The sequence below is a fragment of the Tiliqua scincoides genome, chromosome 3 (assembly GCF_035046505.1).
Source record: "Tiliqua scincoides isolate rTilSci1 chromosome 3, rTilSci1.hap2, whole genome shotgun sequence".
Classification (NCBI taxonomy): Eukaryota; Metazoa; Chordata; class Lepidosauria; order Squamata; family Scincidae; genus Tiliqua; species Tiliqua scincoides.
The window spans coordinates 206,381,429-206,404,687 of NC_089823.1; the positions used below are offsets into that span (position 1 = coordinate 206,381,429).

The 23,259-nt window shown below is 44.9% G+C and overlaps 1 protein-coding gene across 1 annotated transcript; it reads left to right on the plus strand.

Moving 5' to 3' along the window:
- The first annotated feature begins 3,288 nt into the window (after nucleotides 1-3,288).
- Nucleotides 3,289-10,780, plus strand: LOC136645275 (zinc finger protein 14-like). The gene is made up of 5 exons (XM_066621511.1): nucleotides 3,289-3,362; nucleotides 4,709-4,781; nucleotides 6,525-6,651; nucleotides 9,432-9,929; nucleotides 10,002-10,780. Exons 1-5 carry the CDS (start codon nucleotides 3,289-3,291, stop codon nucleotides 10,778-10,780), a joined length of 1,551 nt encoding a protein of 516 aa, XP_066477608.1.
- Nucleotides 10,781-23,259: the final 12,479 nt, after the last annotated feature.

Sequence of the window (23,259 nt, forward strand, 5' to 3'; positions counted from 1 at the left end):
AGGCATACAAGGCAGCAGCTCTACCAACTGAGCCAGACCTCCTGCCCTTAATTGCCCTGGATTGTGCCCTTAATGTATTTTTACAAATAGCTGATGAGATACAATGTTCCAAAGTATCCATTTAACTTGCAGCCCAATCATAACTTGCGCAGGATGGGGAGGCCACCAGGCCTGCCTTGTATCCAACCCAAGGTTGGGGCCAGAATCGCTCCCCCATACCCCAGATAAAGCCACAGCAGCCCTAATGGGGCTATTCGGATCTGTGCCACCTAAAGAGGCCCCTCTCCCACACACCCACCAACATGGTCTGAAACTTCCTTACTGATGCAGAAATTTTAGTTGAGAGGAAATGGGGGACGCAAAAGGCTCTTCAGTTTTCAAACAGTTGTTGGTTGAGCATGGAAACTAGCTAAAATAGGGTCTGTGTGAACAATACTGTCAAAGCTGGCTTTCCGACCACATAATTAGGGGTGACATGGCACACATTCTCCCCCTTGTGGTACCTGTTTTCGTTCTACTAATCATATTATTATAGTTATTATATATTACATTATAACATTATATTACATTATGCATACATATGGCTCTTAGCTTCAGATCTTTAGAACAAAATTTAGTTCTCAATAAGAAAAAGAAATCACTTAGATCAGAAACAAGGGTTTGCATATATAATTATCCCTATACCCAAGCAAAATTCTATTTGATGCTGCTACTAAAGTTGATGATGCTGTTTGTGCATTGTACACCTGTGCCCTTGAATGAAAGTTGTTATAGCAACAAGCAGAACTATTATACAGGTTTAATTCGGGAGCTATACTATAGTAGCTATAAATAATTAACCATTTTGTACCACAAAAAGATTTCAAAAGCCAACGCAATATCTCTGTGCGTCAAACTGTGAAATAATGGATACAAATATCATTTACTTCAGCTACTAAATCTTAAAGGGTTTAGATCAGAGAAGTATGCATTATTAATAGCCATAGAGGCAATCTGGGAAAATCCCTTTAATTTTTCTTAGTGAAAGTAAGTTGTTGTATAATAAACACTCACACACAAATCTAAATGTTCAAGATTGTGCATCATTGTTTGCATACATCCCTTTCCCATTTATCTGCAAAGAAAATCCACTATGTCCAGTATTTTTGGACCAGTCAATAAGCTATTCTCTGGCTTTCCACAAACAGGACTGAAAGGCACATTTGTCTCTGAATTTTAAGAAAAACAGATAAAAAATAAAAAACAAGGTGAAGTTTATAACACCCAAACAGAAGATTCTCGTCCAGCCTTGAAGAAGAAGGTTTTGAAATCGATGTCGGCATCTTGACTTTTGAAACAAATAAGTTTAAAAACAGCATGCAAGCTGGAGCTTCCAGCCAGAATGAAAGGTAAGAAGAAAAGCTTGGAGGCCGGTTCTCCCTAGGTGGTTCTGTTTGAGAAAGCTTCAAAGATGGATATTTCTGTTGAATGTGGTCTGTGCAGGTAGCACCCAAAAGGAAAGATTAATAATTAACAAATGACATTTCAACCCTCATCAGAATATTAGAGGTCAATAAACAATGTATATTGTGACTCTGATAATGAAGTAGCAAAATGATGAATGAAGAACTAACACATGAATTACAGGCAGAGAGCCATATTACTCTGGTTCTAGTAAGGGCTTAAAAATAAGATTATAATAGCAAACGCTCACTGCTATTTGTTGGTGCAAAAGAAAGCAATGGTTAGATAATAGACAGCCCAATCCCACACCGGGGCAGCATCATCTATTGTGACCCATTAAACAAAAAGGAGACTTGGAAAGAAATTCCAAGATCCCCATCGCCAGCATAAAAAAAAAGTGCTTTGAAACTCATGTTCTGAGTGTTGTTTGAATGTTGTTACTCCACTTTTACCTCAGAGTTCTTATTTAATCCCCTGTAACCTACCCACAAAATTGTGGATGGCCAGAAGTAGGAAAAAGGTGAGAAAGGCATTGCTGAGCCCTAGGACCAGAGTGAGAACTTGTGAGAATTGAGTCTAACAATGAAGGCCTCTCCGTATATGGGCAGGCTTGTAGAAACATCTGAGGGAGCTCTAGAAAAACTGCCTGCCTCCTCAGATTGGGGTCCTTCAGCCTTTGACAATCTCCTGTGAGACCGTGCTAGTCTAAGAAAGATATTGTTGCCTGCTTTCAGGGGCGGAGTGTTTGCCCTAGGAAAGGTGATAGTGGCCATTAGCATAGTGGGAAGGGACCGGTACTTACTGTTTGTACTCACCTTGATGAATCCTGCACCTTTCATCTTTTGCCTTACCTACCTCTATGCCCATTTACCCTGACTGTTAACTAAATGCTCTAACACAGTGTTTCCCACTAGTGTAGCAATCTTCAACCTTTTCATCTCATGGCACACAGACAAGGAACTAAAATTGTCAAGGTACACTATCAGTTTATTGACAATTGGCAATGCACACTGCACTGACAGCAGGGGCCCGCATCCCCCAGTGGCCCTACTAACAAATGATCCTCCCCCCAAACTCCCGTGGCACACCTGCAGACCATTTGCGGCACACCAGTGTGCCAAGGCACAGTGGTTGAAAATGGCTGCACTAGTGGGTCGCAGTGAAACTTACAAGCTGATTGCTGACAAGGAAAATGTATTCTATGGAAACTTAAACAGAGCCACACATGTGTTTACTCTTACTCATGAGTAGGTGACCATGCCTCAGTCTAATTTGAAGGGCAGGCTGAGGGGAACACAATAGCACCAGAGTGGTTCCAATATGATGAATGCAGGCCCCCAAAAAACACTTGAGAAGGAAGTCGTTGTCCCCAAGCTGACAAGGATTAATGTATTGAGCCATATGGAAAGTGAAACTGAGCTGCACGTGCACGTTTACTCATGCGTAGGCAATCATACCTAGTTCTTATTGAAGGTCAGGTGCAGGGGTACACAAAACCACTAGAATGGTCCTGATCTGATGAAGGTGGAGCTCAACAAATGCTCCAGAAGGCAGTCCTTCCACCATAGTAAAAAGGATGAAAACAGAGGCTTGAACAGCTGGAAAAGATAAACTTTTTTTTAGTTTTGTCAAGTTAGATAGGTCCTGATAGAGTATTTTAAAAAGTGGGTCCCTGTGCCAAAAAGATTGAGAACCACTGTTCTAACTAGTTATGTTCATTGGGCGTCTGTGTCCATTCCTTCCTCTGGGACAACTGAGGCTGGGTCACAGAAGCTCTGGGTCTGGGGTTGATGTTGACAGAATCCATGGGGGGCAGGGCATTTTGTTGACACGGGCAAAGGAGAAATGCCAGTTTGTGCAGGAGAGACAGAGAAAAAGGAAAAGGATGATCAATGGCTAGAGGTGTTTGATTCTGATAAGTAAGATAAGATTGCAGCCTAAGTCTTACTGAACACAATAGGCTTACTTCTGAGTAAAATAAACAACACCATTTTCAAACACCTCTATGACAACGGCAGATAAATATTTATTAATGTTGTGTTATGGGATTGCTGGGCCCTGGGACTACATTTCCCAACAGGTCCGGCTGTGACCTAGGGCTCTGTCCCTGAAAGGGGGAGAAGGCTTTGCTAGAGGGCTGGAAAAAGGAGGGAATCTGAAGGCCTGATCCCAGTAAGAGAAGGACAGCCTGGGAGCAGGTGTGTGAAAGCCCAGAGAGGAATGGAAGTGGAAGGTTCCTGATTGCAGAGAGAGAAAGGAAGAAATGGGGCTGTTGCTCTGTGGTTGCACAGGCTGCACTAGGGAAGGCCAGAAAAGAAAGGCTTGCTGGACTCTCTTGCTCCTGTGAAGTGAGGCCTAGTAGTAGTAGTAGTAGTAGTAGTAGTAGTAGAATTTATATACCTCTTTTATTTATATACCTCTTTTCAACAAAAAGTTCACAAAGTGGTTTACAGAGAAAATAAAATAACTAAATGATTTTCCCAAAAGGGATCACAATCTAAAAAAAAAGCAAAAGAACACCAGCAGTCAACCACTAGAAAAGACACTGCTGGGGTGAGGAGGACCATTTACTCTCCCCCTGCTAAATAAAAGAAGGGCACCACTTGAAAAAGTACCTCTTACCCTGTTAGCAAGGGAATGTTAGAGAAATATTAGCAGGCCTATGGTGAATTGGCAGCCACATACACCTAGTTAAAGACCTTATGCAGCTCATAAGAACAGCCCTGCTGGATCAGGCCATAGGCCCATCTAGTCCAGCTTCCTGTATCCCACAGCTGCCCACCAAATGCCCCAGAGTGCACACCAGCTGACAAGAGACCTGCATCCTGGTGCCCTCCCTTGCATCTGACATAGCCCATTTCTAAAATCAGGAGGTTGCACATACACATCATGTCTTGTAACCTGTAATGGATTTTTCCTCCAGAAATTTGTGGTCTTATGCCCCCCCCCCAGTGATTGCTGTCCCCCCAGCCTTGCCTATCCTATTAAAACATCTGCTCTCAGATATCAGGGTGATTTCTGGGGTGACCCCCCCCCCGTGTTGTACAGAAACGCAAAACTCTTCCCCCAAACTCTCCTTCCAGCCAAGACTGCTTCTACATTCGAGGATAGCATCTAGGCATCAGTACTAAGAAACATGACATTCCTCTGTGAATCTGCCCAATCTCTTCTGCAGCCGTCATCTCAAATAGTGCAATTCAAGCGTACATAAGGCAGGTATACACAATTTTAAAAACTCATGCAGTTTTTTCCCCTCTCCTGACAGAGAGCAGAGAAACGGAACCAAAGAGTACCAAACTGTGGGAAGAACAGAAATGGCTGCTTGTCATGCAGGTCAGGTAAGGGAGATTTGCAGGGAGTAGTTTAGGCTTCTCCTCCTGTTACATTCCCAGGTGCAACCTTTTTGCCTCAGTCTGGACCACACCCGTTTCCTTCCTACTACCCCCCCAACTTTCTCCTTTCCCTGTATCCCAACATTTTCCCTTCCTTCTCCAAGGTTCCTCTGGATAGCCCAGCTAATCTACCTACATCCTCCCCCCCCCCACCATTTTCCCCATCTCTGCGCTTCTCTTTTAGAGAAGTTCTTCTCTCCTCCCCTCTCATTTTCTCCTCCTACTAGCTGCTTTCCTTATGGCTCTTTGTGCATGTTGGTGTTTGGATCCCCCCTGTATAGTTTCAGAGTGAATGTGTCAGAATAATCTGAGTTGAAACCCCATTTTGGTTCTTAAGTACTTTGAGTAAACTCTAGTGCACCTTAATTCTTGCAGAAGTACATAGACTTGCCATTATCTTCAACACGGGATTCCTATACACCATTGCTTTCCCCCTTGTGTGGACATATTGCACACGCTTTTAAAAAACACTGCTTGATGCAGGGGCTCAAGTGGGTGGATACCCACCTGGACAAACCTCTGCCACAGTCAGAGCAGCAGAAAGTGATATAATGTTTTAGAAAGTGAGAAAAGTGATGGGGATTATAATGCACGAAAGCAGCAACACAGTGCACAAGGCCCTCAGTCCTGGGTATGCTTTCCTGGGAGTACGCCCTGTTGGAAGCAGTGGGAATCACTTTTGGGTTTCCATTCATAGGATTGTGGGGTCAGTTTCGGGACTGGAATGGAAGGAAAGGATACTCTGAACGCCTTTCAGGAAATTTGAGATTCTTTATTGGAGCTGGAAGCCCAAAAAGTGGACATGCAAAGTTTAGAGGGAATGTGTGTGAGAATGTTTACAAATTTAGAAATGTTTTGATCTTTCAGGGAAACTGGAGTACAAGCGTGCCCTGGTATCCGAGGGGATCCGTTCCAGACCCCCCAAGGATACTGGGGGTCCGTGGATACTGGAGGTCTACAGACACCCCCCGTGGCCCCCCATGTGCCCATTACATCATTTGAGACACTTACCTGGTTGAAAATTGAACCGATTTTTGCCCCAGTTAAGTGTTCAAAATATGTAATGGGTGTGTGGGAGGGTGCACAGGGGGTGGGGACAACCCTCCACTCCCGCCCCCCCCGCATGCTCATTAGATTATTTTTAAAACTTATTGGGTGCACGTTGTTGCTTAAACAGGATGCGTTTGCAGCCAGCAGGAAGGAAGGAACCATTCTGTCTGCTTTGTATATACCGTTGCAGCTGCAATGGTTAAAGGGAACACCAGTGAGATCAATAGAAAGACCTCACCGCTGTTCCTTCCTTCCTGCTGGCTGCAAACGCAGCCCGTTTAAGCAAAAACATGTGCCTGGCAAGTTTTAAAAATAGTCTAGTGGGCGCACGGGGGGCATGTGGGGAGGAGGAGGTTGCCCTCACCTGCTGTGTGCCCCCCCCGTGGGCCCATTACATCATTTTTAAAAGTTATAGGAGCAAAACTTGGCTTGTTTAAACAAGCTGATTTTCACCTTGACAACTTTTTAAGATGATTTAATGGCCGCAGGAGGGGAAAGGGGGTCCCCACATGTGTTTATGCCTAAAACATGGATACAGGATCCTAGGATATGGGGGTGCCCCCTGTACACGTCTCGCTTTGGTTTGCAGCCATGGCCTATGCTGACTTGCTAATAGGATATTTCTCCTTTTTCTTTCAGAGCCTGACTTCATTTGCGGAGATAGCTCTGTATTTCAGCAGAGAAGAGTGGGCTCTGCTGAATTCACGCCAGAGGTGCCTGTATGAGGCTGTTATGATGGAGAATTATGAAAATGTGATATTTGGAGGTAAGAAGGATCCTTTGGCTTTTAATTGATGTCCCAAGTAGGAGCCTCGGCTCCATTGGATGTTGCCAAAAGGAGTTGGTGGCCAGGCTGCATGACCTGGGCATGGCTGCTGCGACGCCTGATGGCCCCACATCCTCTGCTCCTGGCCAGCCCAGATCTGGGTCTCTTAATGAGAAGAGTAGCCCCAGCCTGGGGACGCAGTGCCATAAATTAGCTGAAGGTCCCTTGGCTGTCCTTTTGAGGAGGTGGACATGTTTTGGAGGACACTTCCCCCTGTGCTTGGGCTCTCCTACTGTGCAGAGCCCACCAGAGAGCATAAAGAAGCATTCCTGCATAAATAGTGAAGTGGCACTGAGAGCTCAGATAGGAGAGGAGTGGGGGCAGATGTCTCTGGGTAATTTGGAACTTCCCCATCTAGAACGTACATATTATTTATTGAGGCTGTGGTTGGAGTACAGAGCAGAGAAGGAGGAAGTCTTCTATCAGGGTACTGCTGAAGTCTTATATCAGTCTTATATCAGGGTACTGCTGAGATGGCTCTCCTTATAGGATCTTGGGAATTGTTGTTTCTGGAAGGCTCTGAGAAGCAAATGCCAAAGATGCATTCTTCAGATCCAATGTTATCTGATGGAATCTAGGCCAATAGCAAGACTTTGAAATTGGACTGACGGCAGGAGATGTCAGTTCCCAGAAACCTAGAGGAAGGCCACCCTTGTAATTGCCAGAGCAATCACACACCCCCATCAATCAGACCAAACATTTGGAAGAAACACATTTAATTCATGACTGCACCTTGCTTATGCAGCACATTTGACCCAGTGAACAAAAACCACATCGTAGGAGCTTCCTGACCTGGAATGCAGACATACAAGAACACTTGAAAAACCATAGTTGGTTTTCACTTGAAAACCATAGGTGTCCTCCCGCGACCTCTGCGAGCTTCAGAATGACCTCGTAGTGCAAAAAAACAGCTACTTCCAGTTTCCCTTGGGCCTCAGAATGCCTTAAAAGGCATAAAAATGTCATTTCCGATTTCCTGAGGGGAACCAGAAGTAGTGTTTTTCACACTGCAGGGCCATTCGGAAGCCCATAGAGGCTGCAGATGGACGCACAGGACCTCTGCAGGCGCCAGAAAACCCTCCAGATGCGACTGGAGTCCAGTCACCTTCTCAGGGTTTAAAGGGGCCAAAACTGCAGATTTCCTTCTCAATGGTTTTCGGTATCCGTGGAGGGAGGGTCCAAGAATGGATCCCCCATGGATACCAAGTCCCCACCTGTATAATGCTGAGTTACCAAACACTTTGCGTCTTCTGTTCTCCTCTGCTCATCTGTCTGCCAGTTGCTGCTGAGATCTTTCACCTGACCCACTGGCACCACATTAAGCTGTCCACCTCTTTTCCTCTCCACCTTCCTTTTCACTACTCAGATTTTATTTTTGTCCCAGCTCAACCTGGGTAAACACCCAAATTTTCCCTCATTCTTCTCTCCCCCTTCTATTCTGTCTCCATGCTTGTGCCAGTATGCTCCGTTTCTCTCCTTTTTAAGGATTTCCTCATTTCTGTCTTCTCCTCTTTAGATAGCAACAACTTATTTTTAGGGCCCAGCCATGCAAACGGCTAAGAAACATTCAAATTGCTTTTTGATTTTCATTCCCTTTTTCTCAACTTTTGGGACATTTTCTTCGGAGTAAACATTTATTTGCTACACCTTCACCCGCACATTCCTCCCTTTCCTCTTCCTTCTGAACCACTGAGCTATGCCATTGGCCACTGCACAGGGTCCTAGGATACCAAAGGAATTTTCCTTTCCATAATTGTTAATGTGTGTCTGAAAAGCACACCCAGTAATGGTCAGTAGCAGTGCCTGGAAGAGATAGTGATGGGCTTGATATGGAACTAACAAACGAAAACTTAATCAAGACAGTGTAGCAATTCTGTCCTTTTGTAGATGGGATTGCCTTCCCTCTGAAGGAACCAATGCACATCCTGGGTATACGTTTAGGCCCAGTTTCCTCCAGAAAACCAGATGCCATCCATATTCTGGATACACTTTTGTATCCAGGAGGATACTTTTGTATCCAGGCAGGAGGTCTGGTCTAGAGGGTAGAGCCTCCATTTGCCTGAAGATTAACATCCACAAGGTCGGCAGTTCGAGGCCACCGGCACCGTGCGACCTTGAAGCAGCTGGCAAGCTGCAGCTGAGCTGTTCCATCTGCTCGGAGCGTGGGAGGATGGAGGCCAGAATGTTAAACCAGATCGGAGCGTAACATCTTGAATGTGGTGGTTCTTGAAAGAGAGAACCTTCTTTCAATTTGTAAAAATCCCTGCGTGGATTTAATAAGCCTGCCTGTGTAAACCGCCTTGAATAAAGTCTTGAATAAAGACCAAGAAAGGCGGTATATAAATACTGTATATTATTATATATTATTATTATGGTTCATCAGCTGCACCCTTTCTGGACAACATTCAGCTTGATAGGAGATGGGAATCTATCATCCCTAAATCGGAAATATCATTCTCAACTAGAGGCATTCTGTTTTTCATTCATTATCTTTATTATTTCTTATTCCTCCTTTGTAGTTCTGGCCTTTATTTCTCTGAGAATTCCATTGCCTCTATTGAAGCATGACATGATATTGATGAAACCATTTGCAGTTAAAGGTTGCTGTGGTTTTACTGGGCCCTAGTTCTGGTCAGACAAAAGCACTTTTTGTGATTTCCAGAACTAACTACAGTTTCTTCCTTTAGTAGCTCACTACATTTGTTGTCTTATGTCATCAGCATCAGTTTGGAACCAGATTGGGAGAAAGAGGAAGCAGACTCAATCTTCACACCAAAGAACCCACCCAGGAGAGAGATCGTTTATCTGCCAGGAGTGTGGAAAGACTTGCACTCAGAGTGGTGAACTTAAGGTCCATGACAGAACCCACATAGGGGAGAAGCCCTATAAGTGTCAGGAGTATGGAAAGACCTACATTATGAGTGATAACCTTAAGGTCCATCAGAGAACGCACACAGGGGAGAAACCCTATAAGTGCCAGCAGTGTGGAAAGACCTTCAGGCAGAGTGGTATACTTAGGGTCCATGAGAGAACCCACACAGGAGAGAGAAGCTATAAGTGCCAGCAGTGTGGAAAGACCTTCAGTAAGAGTAAGAAACTTCATATCCATCACAGAATCCACACAGGACACAAACCCTATAAGTGCCAGCAGTGTGGAAAGACCTTCAGGCAGAGTAGTGTACTCAGGGTCCATGAGAGAACCCACACAGGAGAAAGACGCTATAAGTGCCATCAGTATGGAAAGACTAGTAAGAGTAGCAAACTTAATATCCATCACAGAATTCACACAGAACACAAACCCTATAAGTGCAAGCAGTGTGGAAAGATCTTCAGGAAGAGTGGTGCACTTAAGGTCCATGAGAGAACCCACACAGGAGAGAAATCCTATAGTTGCCAGCAGTGTAGAAAGACCTTCAGTAAGAGTGAGAAACTTCATATCCATCACAGAATTCACACAGGACACAAACCCTATAAGTGCCAACAGTGTGGAAAGACCTTCATTAAGAATCGTGCACTTAAGATCCATGAGATAACCCACACAGGAGAGAAACCCTATATGTGCCAGCAGTGTGGAAAGACCTTCATTCAGAGTGGTGTACTTAGGGTCCATGAGAGAACCCACACAGGAGAAAGACGCTATAAGTGCCATCAGTATGGAAAGACTAGTAAGAGTAGCAAACTTAATATCCATCCCAGAATTCACACAGAACACAAACCCTATAAGTGCAAGCAGTGTGGAAAGATCTTCAGGAAGAGTGGTGCACTTAAGGTCCATGAGAGAACCCACACAGGAGAGAAACCCTATAGTTGCCAGCAGTGTGGAAAGACCTTCAGTAAGAGTAAGAAACTTCATATCCATCACAGAATTCACACAGGACACAAACCCTATAAGTGCCAGCAGTGTGGAAAGACCTTCAGGAAGAGTCGTGAACTTAAGGTCCATGAGAGAACCCACACAGGGGAGAAACCCTATAAGTGCCAACAGTGTGGAAAGACCTTCATTAAGAATCGTGCACTTAAGGTCCATGAGAGAACCCACATAGGAGAGAAACCCTATAAGTGCCAGTAGTGTGTAAAGACTCTAAGAAAGAGTGGTGAACTTAGGGTCCATGAGAGAACCCACACAGGGGAGAAACCCTATAAGTGCGAGCAATGTGGAGAGACCTTCACTCAGAATCCTGCATTTAAGGTCCTTGAGAGAACCCACACAAGAGAGAAACCCTGTAAGTGCCAGCAGTGTGGAAAGAACTTCAGTAAGAGCCTAATATCCATCACAGAATCCACACAGGAGAGAAACCCGATAAGTGCCTGGAGTGTGTAAAAATCTTTAGACAGAGTGGTAAACTTAAAGTCCATGAGAGAACCCATGCAGGGAGAAATCCTATAAGTGCCCGGAGTGTGCAAGGACTTTTAGTCAGAGTGGTGGACTTAAGGTCCATGAGAGAACCCACACGGGGGAGAAACTGATAAGTGCCTGGAGTATACAAAGACTTTTATTTGGAGTGGTAAATTTCAGATCCATCAGAGAACCCACACGGGAGAAACCCTATATGTGCCTGGAGTGTGGAAAGACCTTCAGACAGAGTGGTGAACTTAAGGTGCATGAGAGAACCCACACAGTGTAAAAATCCTGTAAGTGCCAGCGGTGTGGAAAGGCCTTCAGTAAGAGTAGCAAAGTTAATATCTTTCATAGAACATGCCCAGGGGAGAAACCCTGTAAGTGCTAGGAGTGTGGAAAAGCCTTCAGTCAGAGTTAATATCAGTAGCAAAGTTAATATCCCCCATAGAACCAACACAGAGTAGAAAGCCTATAAATGCCAAGTGTGTGGAAGGACCTTCATCACAGTCGTTGTCTTATGAGCTACCAAATAACCCACTCAGGAGAGAAACCTTATACAGGGCTGCCCCCATAGGGGAAACCTTTTACAGGGGAGCTCTGCTCCCTTCACCTCTGGAAGGGCCTCTGAGCTCAGCAAAGGCTGAGGACGTCCAACCTTGGCCTCTGCGGAGCTCAGACTAAGCTCTGTTGTTTAAAGAACCGCTACTTCCGGTTTCATGAAGAAACTGGAAGTGATGTTTTAAATGTCTTATAAGTAATTGGGAGGCCCAGAGAAGCCCTTAAGGTCTTCTCCAGGCCTCCTAATGCCTTATAAGTCATTTAAAATGTCACTTCCAGTTTCTCTGCGAAACCAGTGGTTGAGTTTTTTTTACTACAGATCTCAGTCTGAGCTTGGCGGACTGAGTTTGGCGGGATGCCCATCCCCGGTGTCTTCTGAGTTCAGAGGCCCCTCCAGAGGTGAAGGGAGCAGAGCTCCCCCTGTATAAGGTTTCCTCTATAGGGGCCTCCCTGTATAAGGTTTCTATCCTGAGTGGGTTATGTGGTTGCTCTAAGACCAGATGGGTGCAGCCCCGTGGGACTGCAGGAACGGGCTTTCAGTCATATCTGGTTTCAGCTATCTGTGGGGGGTTCCAGAATGGAACCCTACAGATAAGGGGGCACATTTATACACCTTAGGAGTGTTGAAAGTTTTTTTGTAATCAGTCAGGCAACAGAAGTTGAGATCTTGGATGGGGGACAGGGTGGTTTCTTTGTTCAGGTTTCCAACAGGATGAGTAGGACTAAGGCCGTCTGCTTATTATTCTGTTAAAACCTGAAGCCTCAGGACATTTGTATCTCAGTTGTCCAAGTTAGGTTCCAGCACCAATCACTATGGTACAGTGAATTCTCTGTTTCATAAACCTTAATGTCACAGACTTCTGTCAGAGTGGTAATCTTACTAGCCACAAGAGAGAAACCTTATGCACTTAGTTTTTGTGCTCAGTGAGGCAACAAAAGTTGAGTCCCTTATTTGCCTCAAATAATTGATGTTTCAAAAATTCCTGGTATTTCTGCAGTGTTTGAAATTAGATGAAGAATGTTGCTTGTTCTTGTTTTTAAAAAAATAAAATTTATCAAAATTGCCCTGTCATTTCCTTGGGTCCATGAACTTACTCTTACTTTTTTACTCTTACTCCTTATTCTTACTTTCCCTGATCGGAAGGTCTCCTGCAGGCCAAACAGATTCCACTCAGGGGCCTGACAGGACCCTTGGCTCCTCACTGAGATCTTTGATGGGGAGGGGGTGGTTTCTTTGTCTAGGTTTTCTTTGTCTAGGCTTGTTCCTTTGAGGTTAATATCTGAAGCCTCTGGGCATTTGTATATCAGTTGTTGTCCAAGTTGGGCTCTAGCACCAATCACTACAATACAGTGAACACTCTAGTTTAAGAGACCTGAATTTCACAGGCTTCAGAAATGGATTTCTGCTGTGTTGATGAGTATATATATTTAAAAAAAGGGGGGGGAAAAGAATGTCCTGACAGACTCATCAACGCCCAGCCCAAACCCCTGGACCTGGAAACATGAAATTTGGGAAGTATATTCCTTTCATGACATAAGGAACCACTAAGAAGGAATTTTAAGAAATTTGACCCCTGAGGGGGGTGAAAAGGGGTAAAATGTGTTTTCATAGATTCCCCAATATCTCTTAGGCTCATCAAAATATCGACTTGGTTTTTGCTTATAAAGGTTATCCGTACAATTGCTTAAAAACATAATTCAGAAGTTTGCCCTAATGAACCTCTAAAGGGGCAAACGTTAATTCAGGGATGAATTATAGAACCCTTCCTATTACTTAGACCTGGCTGGCTTTCCCCCCCTGTGCTACTGCTGTTGAGAAGCCAGTGGCCTGCATGGCAACTGAGGTCTGGCTGGCCCTTTTAACTTAACCCTTTTTAAGTCACTATGGCAACAGTAAAATAACAGAAAAATAACAACCATTTTGGTGTTTACTCTGAACAGTAAAATGAAGTGTTATTTCTGGCTCAACGTGAAGTTGTGCTACCTCAAGATTTTGACAAGACTTTCTCCTGAGGACTTGTGCTATCGCCAGCCCTTGCTCTGCTTAGCCCTGTGTTTCGGTGAGAGGAGGAGTTAGGGAGCGGATATGGCTTGAGAGTCGTGTGGTGCAGTCTAGCTTCCCTCACAGGAGATATTACAGGTCCAGAATATTTATACACTGATTTTTTATACATGGATTTGACTCAACACAAATGGCCCCTTCAAATGAGAAGGAATGTGCTGATCCCTGAAGAAGGGGAAAATGCAATTTTAAAATCAGTTTTAAAAAATGAACAGTCTTTTAACAATAGCCTCCTTAATGAGAGAGGGCAGCTGGCTGACAATCCATCAGTCCTTCTCTCTCCAGCCTCCCCTCCCCTCCTTTAATCCTTCTCTCCCATCAATCCTTCTCTCCCCTCCCTTCCCCCTGAGCACATGAAAGAAAGGTGATCGCTTTGCATAGGTGAAGGGAGGGGCTGAGTGAAGCTTTCTAAGCTCTTGGAGGAGGACTGGTGGATGGATTGCCTTCTTAATGACTCTTATCTTAGAGTCAAAAGGTCAGCAAGGCTGTTTTTCAATCACTGGAGCAAAGAAACTGTTTTTTTAATTGATTTGCTATAGTGTGTTTTTTGCCATCCACATGAGTGCTTGGAACGGAATCCACCCACAAGATTAATGAGGCTCAACTATACTCTGTGTTCCAGTGTTTGCAGCATCTCAAAACAAAGCAACATGGCCCAAGTGCTGTGGAACTGTAAGCTCATTGATTGAGATGAGAGTACCATGGCACACAAGGGAGTTTTTGAGGCACTGAGCATAACCCTCAAAGACATCAGGGGCAACAATGGAATGATGGGGGGAGTCAATGTGCTGCTGGTCAGAGACTTCTGGCAGACTCTGCCAGTAGTGCCAAGGGGAAACTCGAGCTGACAAGGTTAAGGCATGCTTCAGGGTGTTGTATTGATGACCTCTCATCTGGAAACTCTCTGGAAGTGCATGAAGGTCCATTTAAGAGGTGATGTCTCCGCTGGGCAATTCTCCAAACTCCTACTCAAAATAGAGGACGGAGAGTATTTCAAGGGAAAGGTTACCATTCCTGCACACCTGGGCTCAGTACTGACGACTGAACCCCCATTTGTATTTCCAATATTGGCATCTGCCATAGTTAGTACTAATATGGTTAAGTGCTGTCCAGTTCTTCCTCGGAAGATCAAAGCTGTAGGGACATTGCGCTGGATCAGGTAGTAGATTAAACAGATATAGGTTGGAAGTTGTCTACTCCTGATGCCATGCTGTCTCAGTATCAAAATCTTCTCTGACTAATTGCTGTCCAAATTTCCACAATGGATTATGGGATTTATGTCTGAATATTTGATCATGAAAATCTTCATGTATAGGTAATAGTTGATTTGCCTCACATTTCTGCCACTCCCTTTTTAAGGCTCGTTGTCTTCTAAGATGTGGAGGTGGTATATTAGATAATACTGGAAGCCAGTCAGAGGGTGTGGATTCCTGATATTAACCTCATAGTGTGATTAAGGGTGCAATCCTAACCAACTTTCTAGCAGTGGCATAGCTGCGCCAATGGGGCATGTGCTGCATCTTGCAGTTGGGGAGGCCCCCTCGAGGTAAGGAAATGTTTGTTTCTTTACCTCGGAGTTGCATTGCCCTTACGTCAGTGCTGGAACGTTGGTTAGGATTGTGGCCTAAGTTGGACATCCCCTACTTTCGTATGGGCACTGTTTAGCCATACCGGGCTACAGCATTCAGCCACCAAGTATACTTTCAGGCAGTAATTCACTAACTGGCTTTTTTCTCCTTTTTAATTTTGCTGATTTTCTCTTTATTTAATCCCAGTGTCTTCCTTGTGAGATTTAAAATTCTGATTGCTATATTATTAGGGCCTATCTCGCCCACATTTCAAGTTTGTTTCATAGAGCTGTCTCCCAGATTTGTAAGCAGGGACTAACAGCCCAATCCTGAGCTGCCCACAGCTCCCAGACCCAGTGGCTCCACGGAGGGCTCCCACTGGATCCTGTGCCTCCTGTGCTACCGTGGAGGATCCTCAGGAGAAGGGGACATTCGTCCCCTTCCCCCGAGTAAGGGAAGCAGCCCTGCAATGGGGCTACTCACTTTAGCGCCGACTAAAAGCTTGGTGCTAAAGTAAAGGCACTCATGCAGAGTGAGCAGCCCTGCCAGACTGCTTTGGATCCTGCGGAGCTTGGCTCCGTGGATCCACCTCTCCCCCGCCCCAACATGCCTCCCGCCCACCCCTGGCCACGCCTCCCCCCTCCCCAGAATGCCTCCCACCCACCCCTGGACACGCCCCCGTTCCGCAGCTCGGCGGTCTGGGGGACTGCCAAGTTGAGGAACCTGGGCTCCCGCTGTGCGCCAGCCTGGCGGTAAGCCCCGGAAACGTGCCTTACGACACGTTTGCGACTAAGGTCCACAGCGTGGAGCTGCGCCACGGACCTCAGGATCAGGCTGTAAGCCTTTTTGCTGGCACATTGGAAAGTCATTTGCTTCATAAGGGCATGCCATTTTGTTAGACATTGAGGAAGTTCATCAGCAACTTCAGGTTCATGATTTTCCACATATTGGTTATACAGCCCTGTGCATTCTTGACTCCAACCTAGAATATATGTTTTTCTGTAGCCCCACGGGATATGCTTCTTGGCTATAGAAAGTAGCAGTCCCACAAATCGATTATAATTTCCTACCTGAGGAAATATTCATTATAATTTCCTACCTGAGGAAATATTGTTATGATCGCGTTCAGCAGCAAATGCTTTCCATTCAGCCTTTTGAAAATTCCATCAAGGCTTAGGAATCTATCTTACAATTGGAATCTGCACACCAATATTTAGCAGCACCGGTCCGTACTGACTTCGAGGAAAATCTGGGAGTACAGGTCCAGCCTTGTTATACACTGATTTTTTATACACGGATTTGACTCCACGAATGGCCCCTGCAAATGAGAAGGAATGTGCTGATCCCTGGAGAAGGGGAAAAATGCACCCTTTTAAAATCACAGTTTAAAAAACTGCTTTTACTGTTGCAGAGAGACAATCATACAAGTGATTACAGGTATAACTTATCCACAGATTTTTCTATCTCAAAGCTGATGAGAAGGGCCCTTTAAATTAAACAGTCCTTTAATAATGCCAGAGAAGGCAACAGGCTGACAATCCATCAATCATTCTCTCTGCAGGCTTTACTCCTCCCTTCCTCCTGAGCATGTGAAAGAAGGCTAAACAGCAGTGATTATCACCTTCTCTATTCTTTCCCTCTTGCTGGGGCTCCTGGTGAAGGGAGGGATTGCTGCCTCCTAGTGAAGCCTAAGCTCCTGGAGAGAGATTGTCTCTGTGTGCATTACAAAGGTCAGCAAGGCTATTTTTAAATCACGAGAGCAAAGCGACTTTGTTTTTTAAATTGATTTTTTGCCATCCACCTGAGTACTTGGAACAGAACCATTGCGAATAATAAGACTCAACCTGTACTCTTTTACTACAGCATAATGGTCTACTATATGCATCTCTGGAAACAAAACACAAATCAGGGTTATAATTCATCTGGCCAAATGGAATGTGCCCTTATCCTTTGTGTCATGGACCAAAAACACAATTTTAGTATCCGCCCACTGTGCTATCATTTCACCATCTTCATTAGTATCGCTGTATCCCCATAATGTGTTATGGCTATTAAACTCACCCATGATCACTGCAGGTTGTTGTATGTTGGACAGTGCGCTATCAACCCATGGCTGTGTGGGTGGTTTATACAAGTTGACAATTTCAGTGTTGGAGATCCTTATTCGCATAACAAATACATTTGCTTCCGTGTAACCTTTTGCATCTTGCACTTGATCTATCTCATTTTTTACACAGATAGCAGTACCGTACATTGCATGATATGTAGCCGCAACCAGAGAATACCCTGGGAGTTTACATCTATTCTTAAGTTGAATTGGTTTCTTGTAATAGGCTCACATCCACTGAAAAACCATTCATTAGCCTGAGTGAACAGTCAGCTTTAGACCTGCTTATACCTTCCACATTAAGTTGTACAATTTGCAGGACATCTCCTATGTCCTTTGTTAGTTGGTTCTAAGAAGAGGTCCTTGTAGGTCCAGCAGCCAATATATGTAGACTATTTGGCCGTGACAAGTCACGTTGTCCAGGGTGCACCATGAGGAGGCTATTCTATATTACAAACTGATATGAAAGAGACATCCATGGAGTGGCTGTGCAACTGAGCCATTCTGACCCCCAAGAATGACAAGACTGTCGTTATTAATGATGCTCTACTTAAGTCATTTGAAGGGGCAGAAATGGAGTGCAGGTCTGTGGACTCGCTTGGTGGTGCAAACTGATGACTGGTTCACGAATGCATGGAGTTCCTCACCACCCTCAACCCACCTGGCTTCCCAGCCCACAAGCTTCTCCTCAAAGTGGAAGCTCCCGTAATGTTGCTTCAGAACCTCAACCCACCCAAACTGCAATGGCACCAGGCTGTCAGTGAAAGCCCTCCACAGGATTGTCATCGAGGCCACAGTGTTCACCGACTGTGCTTGGGAGGAGTTGGTGTTCATATCATGCATACCATTCATACCATCAAAGTACCCCTTCAAGTTCAAGAGGCTGCAGTTCCCTCTCAAGGTCTGTTTTGCTATGACCAACAAGTCCCAGGGGCAGTTGCTGAAGGTGGCAGGGATTGACTTGAGGGAGAACTGCTTCTCACGTGGACAGTTCTAGGTGGCCTGCTCTACAGTGAGCTCACCCATCAGCCTGATGATGATACTAGCACCTGAGGGGAACCACCAATGTGGTCTACAAAGAGGTTCTTAAATAGAGAACCAAAGGTCATAGATCTTTTTGCACTGCAATCTTTTCTTTGATTTCTTCATCAAATGTTACATTTCAAATTTCGCTTCACTTTTCTGCATCATCATGCTTCGCTTTATTCAAACTACTTAAACTTTTTCTTAATTTGTTTTCCTTTACTTTTCCAAAAACCTTTGCAAAGCATGGGCACTATGATAGTATAGCACAAAACCAATTAAAAATACAGAAGTACAGTTTAAGAGTGCAGAGAAGCCTCAGACGGCTTCTCTGGTTCATCCTGAAGTCGCACAAGGCTCCATTGCGATCCGGTGAGTGGGGGGATGGATTCACATGCAGGTGGGGTGGCGGCATCTCCCGAGCGCACCAGCATGGACCTTTGCCCTGGGTGCAGGGCTGGGGAAGTCTGCCACTGGACATTGACCACAAAGCACTGATGCTGCGATGGGAATGGTTCTCTCAAGTCCATGCCAGTTTGGCACCAGCCAAGTTAAAGTTGCCTGTTCAATATTAACACAGTATTTAATAAAGGTATTTAGATGAAGGAGAAGGATTTGGATTAACTTTAGTCAGTAGATACAGTATGCCCAATGCTATCCCTTGCTGGATTGCAGGATACAAGTGACCGCTGAATTACGACGACCTCATATTTTGATACTGATTTATCTTAGTGTTAGCCAGTCAGAACAACTTCAGAGTGGAGGGGAAAGGCATATTGCAGGGGTTGTAACTCAGTGGTCAATTGTATCCTGCGTGCCAGCAGAGAATCAGGCAGGCCAGGAGAGGTAAATTAAGAAAAATTCTACTTACCTCTCTGGAGGCTGTCAGATCCTTTATGGGACTCCTCAGATCAATTCCAGCTCTTTGATGGCATAAATCTGAAGAGTGCCAGGGTTGTGTCTGGGCTTTAACTGGGGCATAGGATTTGGCAACCACTGCTCCCACTAAGATCCCCCCATTCTACCCTTGATTTGCCCCTATTACCAGCTTACACTAGCTGACCACCAATCTGCAGAGCACTGCTGGTGGCATATGATTCAGAGGGTCTTACACTGTTGGCAGCTGCAAAGAATGGCAGAAGGGTTGCCACGATGGCGGCCCACAGAATAAGTTAATGGAAGTTGTGACTTGTCAGTGTAACCTGCAGATAGGACTGGCCTGTTGGTTATTTTAAAATATATATCCTGCCTTTCCCCTCCACTCTGAAGTTGTTCTGACTGGCTAACACTAAGATAAACCAGTACCAAAATAAGATGATCAAAACAGCAGCATAAAATGGATTAAGAGTCTAACTGTAAAAACCAGAAGAAGACAGATAGTCCTTTTGCCTGTACACCCCCAAAAATGCATGGGACAAAGCATTGTGAGTTTTTTGCACCCAAATCTGCAGCAATGACTGTACAACCTAAAACTCAGCTCCCCAGTAAGAGTGGATTGCTAAACTGTGGGAGAAAACTGCTGTCCTCACCTAGTCTTTTTGTTACTAGAGGTGACTTCTTGAATTATTTTCTATTTTAGATATTCAATGTTAAATATTCTTCAATTTATCCACCAGGGGGCATTCAGAATTTCAGTAAAGGCTATTTAACAATCAGAGGTTAATCAGAATGAATAAATTAACTTGCCTATAAATATTTTTAAACTCCACTGGCACTTTTGTTCAAAATCTTAATGTCCATTAAGTCTTATTTGTTGTGCTTCTTATCATCCCACAGAGCAGAATAAAAACCTTATGAGTTTGCTCATTTTCTGCCTGTAATTTATATACCACGTCAAATTCAGTTCTCAGCTACAAAGGCACACTGATGTTGATGCAGCTGAAAATGCATGCATACCCCATAACTGTGATTAAATTCATTCTTGGTTGCTAATGTCAGCACTGGGACTGTTCACAGAATGTTCTTTTTGGCTTGTACAGACTTTTCAAAAACATAGAAAATAGATGATTCACAAATGTATGTGTTTGGTAAATGAAAATTTGACAGCCATGCAAAGGGACACCATGCCTGATATCTTACGGCATCCAAATGCCGCACATTTCTGAAATGAAATTCTATTTGAAATCAGTTCAGGTTATTTTCATTTTTAGCTTAAGTTATGGTAAGTAAAAATATTGCTTACTTACCCCTGTTGCCTATGGGTCTCTTTGGACATAAACCAACCATTTTGCTGGCTTCGGTCTGAAGAGAGAAAAGGAATAGAGCAGGTTCAAAAAGAGGAAATAGGATTCTGGCACACACTGGTGCCACCAAGATCCCACCCCTTCCTCCCCTTCCCCACCCCAAAATTCCCCCTGCCCTCCCTGCCCACAACATACCCCTGCCAGTAACTTATTTGAGTCAGTACAGCCTGGGTTCACAGCAGCGGCAGTTGCAACTGCACTGGCAGTAATACAGTGTTTACACCATCACTGGTCCTTTTACAACAGCACAATGCTCATTCCACTGTCATGAAAGGCCCATCAGATTGGGCTGTTAGATATCTAGATTTTTTTACACATGCTACTTCCAAGTGAGGTTTCCTCCATCCTATACTTGATCCTCTTGTTGTTTTGTCCCTGTATGGCAGTGGTTCCCAACCTTTAGGAGCCTGTGGACCATTGAGACAAAAATTGGAGTTGTCATGAACCACATGCAACCAGGGTTCCCAAGAGGAATTTTTTCAATGTGCAGTGTTTCTTTTGAGTCCCTTCCCAAAGGGGGAGGGGAGGGGGTGAAACAGAATGGAGATGGTGAAAGGGGCAGAACAGGGGTGGGGAGGGGGTGAAACAGGGCAGGGGGAAGGTGGCAATAGCAAGAAGAATCTTTGGAGGCCAGATCTACCCTACTTCCCAATGTGGAGCCCAGGTCTATCTGCCTACACAGTGTCAGCAGCTAGCTACAGTAATACAGAAAACCAAACACACTCCCCCTAAGTCTCTAACATTTTTTAAATATAATCATTGCAGAAAATTATATCATCATATTTAGGCTCACACTAGAATGGAAAGTGTCCTGTGTGTACCAAAACGTACTTCTGCAGCAGCTGTAGTCCCACAGCTATGTCCTTCATGGTAAGCGGATCCACAAGCCAAAGAGCTACTGTAGCAAGCCAGTTTCCTCCCAGATTTGACAATATTCAGGAGTATTGTGTATGCATTCTTCGGCCTAGCACATATGGCTTGCGGCTACACACCTAGCATCCCACGCAGGCAGCAACTCTGGGTGAATTTGGAAAATTTAAGATCCCAGGAAATTTCTGGGAACCTTCCTTCAGCTCCTGGACCCCCTTTATGACCCTGGGGCCAGGTACAATTTATCCCCTGGACCCCCTTTCATGGGCCCTGCATGCAACTACCACCCCTTCACACAAAAAATACCATTAAATTTGTAATAATTAGAGAAGAATTATTAGAAATTTATTAGATTTATAATTTATAGTGAAGATTTGTGAGTTGATGCTTTTGTTGCTGGCTGTAGACAGTTTATTCTCTGCCCTCTCTGGTTGTCTGTGGGGGAGCACGTTGGATATAATCAAAGAAAATATCTTTTTTTCCTGAGACTTCGTGGAATAATTCTCAGGATCTCGTGGACCACCTGTGGTCCCCAGACCACAGGTTGGGAACCAGTGCTGTATGGTGTGGGCAGCCAGGGATGACAGCGAGGGAGAGGAGTTCAGGATGGAGACCGAAGGCCTTGCTGAAGCACCAGGGCTCTGCCGCTCAGTGGTCATGCAGACCACCAGGCAGCAGAGAGGTAGGTAGGAGTGTGGGAGGAGGCAGAGAGGAGGCATTCTGGGACGGGGGAGGCATTAGAAGGCGGGGAGAAGGCATGCTGGGGGAGGGAATGGGATGGGAGGGAGGCGGGACTGTTGGAGCTTCGCCTCACCGGATCCTGAGCCTCCGAGTTGGGCCGCCTGTCCAACATGGAGGCTTACTTCTACGCCAACTATTGGGTCATCATAGAATCAAGTAGCCCCATTGCAGGGCTACTTGCCTTACCTGGGGGAAGGGGATGAATGTCCCCTTCTCCCGAGGAGGTGGCGGTGGCTGCCTGGGGCACAGTGGATGCAGCAGCAGTCATTTTCGGCACTGCTGCAGCCCCACACGCCAGGCAGCTCAGGATTGGGGTGCCCAACAGATGCATTATTGAAATCTAGAGACACTGTTTCCATGGCATTCCCACAGTCTACCAGATTAGTAGTTTTAACAAAAAAGGAGATGAGATTAGTCTGGCATGACGTGCTCTTGGCAGACATATGCTGGCTGCTAGAAACCACCCCATTATTTTCTAAGTGTTCACAGACATCCTGCTTAATAATCTGTTCCAGGATCTTTCCAGTTATTGACGTCAGGCTGTCTTGTCTGTAGTTTCCTGGATCTTCTCTTTTTCCCTTTTCAAACGATAGGGATGAAATTTGCTTGTTTCCAACCCTCAGGCATCTCATCCATTCTCAAAAATTACAGAGTCCCTGAGATCACATCCACTAGCTCCTTCAGTGCCATGGGGGGAATTCATGTGGACCTGGGGACTTAAATTCATTTAAAATACTATGAAGTTCCCTTGCCATATCTCTGCCTACTCTGAACCATGGTGCCCACAGTTCTTCATTAGTACTTGTCAGGTTGAATTGCCTTCACCTTGTGGGAGACGACAAATGCAAAATAAGAACTGAGCAGCTCTTACCTTCTCTGTGTTGTTTGTTAGCACTGCCTTATCTTCTCCATGCAGAGGGCAAATTTTTCCATGTCCTTTCTCTTCTTTTGGACAGAACCAAAAAAATCCTTTGGCTTCCCTTGCCAGCCTCAGCTTGTGTAGTGAACTTGTGTACTGTTGCTTTTCCTTTAATTGT